The 7,283-nt window shown below is 44.3% G+C and overlaps 1 protein-coding gene across 6 annotated transcripts in view; it reads left to right on the forward strand.

Annotated features, from left to right (window-relative positions):
- The window catches only part of Kif16b (kinesin family member 16B), a 284,108-nt gene that overhangs the window by 57,994 nt on the left and 218,831 nt on the right, over positions 1 to 7,283 (forward strand). For all 6 annotated transcript variants that reach the window (XM_055602578.1, XM_055602577.1, XM_055602579.1 and 3 more), the window contains exon 12: positions 1,012 to 1,071. In XM_055602578.1, the coding sequence (XP_055458553.1) occupies positions 1,012 to 1,071 (60 nt within the window). The remainder of the gene's footprint in view (positions 1 to 1,011; positions 1,072 to 7,283) is intronic.

The raw sequence follows: 7,283 nt of genomic DNA on the forward strand, positions 1-7,283 counted from the left end.
CACACACACACACACACACACACACACACACACACACACACACACACGCGCGCGCGCGCGCTCACAACATACACACCCACTCACCCACTCCTTTATTTCCATCTGCCTTCTTTTCCATACAGCATATTTTTCATTCCAATTTTTCCTGGCCTCTTGATTCAGGTATCCCTTTTTTGCATGTCAGTGAATTAATCACCAGGATCATCTGGTGATGATTTTCTGGAACTAGATGAAAACTTGGTTACTTTGAGAAGCACTCACCAACTCTGCTGAACTCAGCTCTGGGACCCTTGCTTTCTCTGAGTTACAGCCCACTGAAAAGAAACTGATTTTTACCAGTAGAATTTTGCTGTGTCTGAAAGAATCAAGTAAAGAAGCATCTTTTTTCTCCCTTTACCCAAAGGTAGAATGAGATTTATAAACCCCATTAATTAGCTACAAAAGCAAATTATCTCCTAAAAGAAAATTGCAGCATCCAAGGTGATTTAATCACCACGTCCAATTAGAAAGGAAAGTAAATGACTATTTCTTAAAGTATGGCCAGGAAAAAGAAACACTCTTAATGTGCTCTTGTCATCCTTGGAGTTGTAAGTGGTTAATAATCCAAAGAAGCAACTTCTCTAAGTTCGTGATGGAGAAGAGGTCATAAAGCTATAATTTGACACATTTCTGTCTATTTCTTTGCTGTAATGTAGGTTCTTGATGAGACCAGCTGTTTGGTTTATATTTAGTGATTGTTCTTCAGGGAGTAGAGCTAGCTAACTAAATTAAAAATATGTATTATATATTTATATGATGTTGCCATATATATATATATATATATATATATATATATATATGTGTGTGTGTGTGTGTGTGTGTATGTATATATATTCTCACAGATGCACACACATAAACACACACAGAGACATAGTTCATCTTTTTATAGGGTATAAACATTTAGAAACTTTCAAGATAAAAATTATGCTAATTTTTAATAAAATTATTATATATTTATGTTTTTGTTTCTAGGTCCAAGAATTGACCAAGGAATGGACAAACAAGTGGAATGAAACCCAGAATATTTTGAAAGTAAGGGCTGTGAAAAGCATCTTAGTCTTACTGTGTCTCTGTGCTGGCTTAAGGAGGTAACTCTCTTTCTTATCTGAAACATAGCTGTTACATGCTTTGCTTAAGGTAAGGTCAGTGAAGCTGAGTGGGACCTGTGGCCAGGTGGGCCTGTGGTGTCTTTGACGTCCTGGGTGATGGCTATTGCCCATCACAGATGGGAGCTGGGACATGCACAGGTTACTGGGATATTTCACATAAGCACTTTTACTTGTTGGAGTTTCTCCATTTTGGCTTAATACATTAAAAACTGTATTCTTCACAGAGCGTGCACGTTGTTTCTAATTTTGTTAAAGTCAACATAAAAGCAATATATTATGAACAAAAATGGATTTCATTACATCACTATAGAATATACTTGCATAGCATGATTAGATTACAGGAATTTCTAAACTACTGATGTCCCATCCACTTTCTCCATGTCTCCGTGGCTAGTTGATGACTATATGTATTTTTGCCAATACTCACTATGAAGGGCATCTGTAACTTTGGCTTCCCTTTTTCATGCTCTGTGCTGCAGACACAAATAGGAGTTTCCTTGTTTATATTTTGGCCTAGCTGATTGGTAAAAGACCCCTACTGCACTGGGTTTGGAGTTGAGTGTGAACTTTGTGCTTTGATGGCATCTGCTTGATGTCTAAGGGAAGGCCACTCAGGGGCTGTTGATGCAGAGGTTGGTTTACGAGGTCTAAGGATAAAAACATGGCTCCACGTGGTGTTGGCTGCTCGAGCTCGACAGGACCCGGCCAAGTGTGGCAGCAACATATGAAGATGAATCGCTAGTGTGAAGCAGCACCCCTGCTCACCAGTTTGTCCGGAGGACGTGAAGTCCTGGGTTAGCCACTGAGTCCTCATCTGACAACAGTCTCACAGAGCCAGCCAGGGTTAGCAGGATTCTGTGTCCACATATATTTGTGTGGACAAGGTGTCCTGCCCCACTCCGGGGTTATGAATACCCCCTTGAGGTGGAGGTGGTGTCAGCTTCTATGTAGGTGGAAGTGGGTTGATGGTCCTGGGGACTTTCTTTGCAGCAAATGACAGTGTTAACTGAGGGCTTTTGCATTAAGGTCTCTTATGTTCCTAAGGAGAAAGGCACGCTCGCTATTTTGAGGTACCATGCTTCAGCAGTGCTTCCTTTGTTTGGAATTTGTTTATTCACTTTTTTTTTTAAATTGTGGTAGCGCTCTGGATTAAACCCAGAGTTTTAGACATGCTAAGCAGATACCCCACCACTGAACTATACCGCAGTCTGCCATTGCTGTGAGATAGTGGTGCCTGAAGCTGAACAGAGCTTGATTCACATCTCAGAACAAGTATAAACACTGCCAGCAGGTGTATGCATTTGTTCTCTTGTCATTGACCTCTTATGACAAGGTGTAACTTTCCTCAGGAATTTTGCAAAGATAAAGAATTGAAATGTGCCCCATTTAAAGAACAAGGGACATCATGGCTAGTAAACACTCTGAAAGTTATTAGCAGAAGTGGTGCCTGGTCAGACCAGAGGCACAGCAGCAATAAGTTGCAAGACATGAGCATCATTTCCTGCTGCTGCTGCTGCGGTATCTCCCTGTTGTACTTTGTGTGTGTGTGTGTGTGTGTGTGTGTGTGTGTGTGTGTGTGTGTGTTGGCACTTGGAAATGCACTAGGTCCTTGCATACTCAGGTTGCCTTGGAATGATACCTCTCAACTCTAGTTTTATGCTGGATTTTCTGACCTTTCTACAAAATCACAACAGTGAAACCTCTAAAAATTTTTATTTATATTTTACCTTCTCTTAAAGTGATTCTGGACTTTGAAGCCAAATCTTCCTCTGATTCTCATCCTATTTCACATTCATCTAATTATCTTTATTTTTCATGAGTTTTCAGATGAGAAAGAGAATATGTTATCAAAGGTTCTGAGAACAGCGGGCAGTTTCCTATCCTCCCCTTCTTGTTTGTACTTTGGGACTTGGCTCATCCTCTTTCCTCACGGGGTGCTTTAAGTTTCTCTTCATCTGCTTTTGGAAGACCACCGCCTGTGGGCTGGAATAGAGAGTGCTACTCAAATGCTTGTTTTGGAGATCCTCCACGGGAATCGGTTACTCTAACTCAGAGATGTATCTGTGTGCTTTATACACCCCCTCCTGCATTTCTAGAGTGTGTTCCAAAAGCTGATTACTTGTGTGTCAAGCCACCCCTGCCTTCAGTGCTGTGCTCCCTTCCTGTTCCAGATGTGAGCCTGCAGGTTAATTTATCAACAGACACCGCTAGGATAGTTTCAGGAATACAGGGTCTGTTCTCTCCCGTAGGCATTAGCACTTACAGTCTGGGCTGGGTGCAGGTTCCTTAAACATTGAGCTTCTCTGCGTCTCACCATATTCTGAACTCTTGAATGCTGGGAAGCAAGGAACAGCTTTCCTCCCTTCACTTTACACCCAGCTTGCCACCTGCCTTGCTGGGGAATGGTGAAATCCGCCGTCTGGGCGCCTGGCAGTCGAAGGACGGTTGCAGGCTCTCCAGTACATGCTCTGGTCAACGATGGTGACTTTTTTAATTTTATTTTTTGTTAAGCGGATCTAGCAGCTCCGTGGCCACGATGGTGGGGGCTGTCTGGTCTGTGTAACTCAGAACTTGGGTCTCGGGCTTCAGTTCCTGCTCTTACTGGTCGCGTTCTAGTGTTCAGCTTTGAAACTGTGGCTGATGCCAACTGATTCCCTGTGTTCAAGGTAGCAGGGTGAGAGATGATGGCATGTTGACACTCACTTGGAAAGTAATTGGTTATAGTGCATGCGTTTGTGTTCTTAGACCAGTGGCTCTCAGTTGCTGCCTTTACTACAGTTGCTCACGCTGCTGCCTTTACTACAGTTGCTCACGCTGTGGCGGCTCCCACCCACAGACTTGTTTTCTTGCTACTTTGAAATTGTAATTTTGCTATTGTTACGAACTGCAATGTACATATAACATGCAGGGTATCTGATATGTGACTCCTATGAGGTCAAAACACACAGGTTAAGAAATACTAGTTCAGTTAAATCGTAGCCAGACAATATGGGGCAGTTCTATGGCTGTGCTCTGTATCCCCTTTCTTGTGCCTTAATATACCTTCTCATTTTTATTATTCTTCATTTTTTAAAAGGTAAACTCCCTTTTTTTTCTCCCCCAGAAGCTTGGGACTTCAGTTCAGTTTCACTTGTCCTATTGTGAGTGTGCCCCATGATCCCTGGCATGTGTGCACCCTACTGGATGGCCTGCTGGTCCCACATGCAACAAGGAATTGGGTTTCATATCATTGGGTGCTTGTCTTGCTCAGTTCCCTGTCAGAATCCATTTGAAGTCCTCTGTCCCACCCCCACCTTTTCGGTTAGGATGGATTTTGTTTTCCTCTGCACTTTACAGCACTTGGGTCTATATTTGATACAGTGTTCATTAGTGTCTGAGTTAGGTAATGTTTCTGTCTCTGTGCTGACTGACTCAGGACGGTTAAGAGTGGAACTGGTTGAGGACTGTATCTGTTTCATTCTGTAAACCAGCTACTGTGGCTTTGCTTCTCACAGAGCCGCATGCAGCGAGAGCTTACGGGATTAAGTTAGCATTAAGAAACAAACACGAAGCCATTCCAGGATTCTGCCAAGAGTGCCATAACTAAACAGCGCAGACTGGATGGTCTAAACATTATGTTTTTCTTTCCCTCACAGCCCTGGGACCTGGAATTCCAAGATGAGTATTTGGCAGGGTTGGCCCTTTCCCCTTGGCACACAGACACCACTTCTGCCGTGTCCTCAGAAGGCCCTTCCTTAGGTGCCTGTGTCCCTGGCCATCCTCTGTGCTTCCTCTCATTAGGACAGCAGTCACACTGGGTTAAGACCTGCCTTAATGGCCTCACTTTAACTTCATCACCCCAGCTAATTAATTTTAACCTGATTAAATATCTTGTCAGTAGATATGGTCATTTCCTGAATTACTAGGTCCTAGAGCCTCAGCTGTGAACATTGGGACCGCACAGTTTATCCCATTATAGCCTTGATGTATACGAATGTGAGAACCTGGTGGGAAACATCACCTTCTGCTGTGGGGACCTCATCTTTGTGCTTTCCACTGCACATTTCTCCTATTTGAAAGCCTCCTGTATGGCTCTGTAGTTTTGTTCTTGGGAGGAATGTGGCTGGATTCTCTGCATGACAGCCCATCTGTAACTCATATCAGTTAGAGCCTGGCCTGTTCAAAGGGTGGTTCATGATCAGCAGCATCAGCAACATTTGTGAGAGGGCGAGGAAAGGGAGCCCTCAAGCTGCACTCCACTCCATGTTTCCTGTATTAGATCTGCATTTTAATCAGGTGCCCAGGAGATGGCTTGGTGCCTTCATATTTGAATGCTGACATAAATTTGCCATACTGGGGAAAGATGGAACAATCATGCATTCTTTGCCCTTGGATCCATTGTGCTCTGTCCTGTACTGTGGGGGCTGCCCCCCTCCACACACACATAGAAAGCCCCTTTCCAGGATCCCATGAGCCCATGGGAGATTAAAAACATGTCTAGTGGCAGATCCTTCTTCGTCATGGCCCCATGTTCTGCCAGTAAGGACTAGCCCATGGTGGTTGTGGTTCCGTGGCAACAGGGCCTCCAGAAACATTTCCTCCTCTCTGCCACTTATCTTGTGCTCACTTCCTGTTGCCTGTGGGTGAGTTCACCATCCCTGGTGGCTTTCTAGCAACTCCTTCATAGCTACTGGTAACCACAGAGGCGTGCATGGACTGGTTGCTCTTTCTGGTTTGGTGCATCACGCATCCCAGATGTTTTAGGGCTGGTGACGTTTTTTCAAGCTTTCCTCTAAAAATGCAATTAGAGAATCCTTTCTCCATTCCAGTGCCCCATGCCTCCCTCTTGTTGCTCTTTGTTTTATCAGCTTTGCGCATGTTTGTTTCTCTGTCCAGTTAGGACTACAGCACAGGGCTAGGAGCTGTGTGGCAGATGTCACGGCAGAAAAGAGCATGGCCTTTGTGCGTGTCCGGAGCCAGGGACTTACAGCCAGGTATTGTTGCTGGTTGAGTTCCTCCAGCTTCAGCTGGCCTTCTTGCTGTTCCACAGATTGCATGCCTTTCTTGCTGTAGACATAGTCTTTGATCACTTCAGTGTCTGACTGGATTTTGGATTTTCATTGCCCCTCAGGGGGCTTCAAACTGTGTCAGAGAATCAGCAGGGTGTTCTCATACAGATCCCGACACCAGCAGTTTCCTTGAAATGTGTACTAATTGCATAAAAGTAACTTGACAGTTTTTTTTTTTTTCAGGTTTTAATTACGTGGAATTATTGTGCATCTTATACCCAGTTGCTGTTTGCTGGGCTGAAGGTAGTGTCTGGGGCATATTTGAACCCACATGATGATGATATCAGATTGCACAGAGTTTGGTTTTAAATTGTGCTGGTGGCTTGATAGTTCTTCTTTGGGGGAAGTATTTGGGGAACAGGAGTTCATGGCTGGGATGGAGAGCACAGTGACAGAGAGGGCCTTTACTCTTTCATAGCTTCTTAAGTAACACAGAATATAATAGTAAAATGCAAACAGGAGCTTTTCCTGACTTAAGGTTTTCTGAGTTTAAATTCCACAGAGAAGCATGCTACTTCTGTTTTATGCCAGAGTGAATAAACTGAGCTGTTTGTCTCTGCAAGATTATGGCAATCTATAAAGAGTCTTTCCCTGGCTTTCTGCAGTTTCCTTGCATGGCCTGGAGGGGATGGATTTGGAGCACACTGGGAAGTGTGCCATCGCCCAGCAGGTGTGCGACATGGTAGGTTTGGAAGACGAGTTTCCTGCACTTCTCTGGTTCTCCTGGCCAAGGCACTGGACCTTCTGCTTTCTGGAAAACCTACATCAAAGCATGGGGAAGACACTTTTTTCCCCCTTTTTTGAGACAGGGTTTCTCCGTGTAGCCTTGGCTGTCCTGAACTCAATTTGTAGACCGGGCTGGCCTCGAACTCACAGAGGTCCGCCTACCTTTGCTTCCTTGAGTGCTGGGATTACAGGCGTGTGCCACGGAGCCTGCCACGGAACCTGGCTTTTCTTCTTCTTCTTCTTTCTTCTTTCTTCTTTCTTTCTTCTTCCTTCCTCTTTCCTCCTTCTTCCTCCTTCCTTCCTTCTTTCCTTCCTCCTTCCTTCCTTCCTTCCTTCCTTCCTTCCTTCCTTCCTTCCTTCC

This window comes from Psammomys obesus, unplaced genomic scaffold (genome assembly GCF_907164565.1).
Source record: "Psammomys obesus unplaced genomic scaffold, mPsaObe1.curated_primary_1811, whole genome shotgun sequence".
Classification (NCBI taxonomy): Eukaryota; Metazoa; Chordata; class Mammalia; order Rodentia; family Muridae; genus Psammomys; species Psammomys obesus.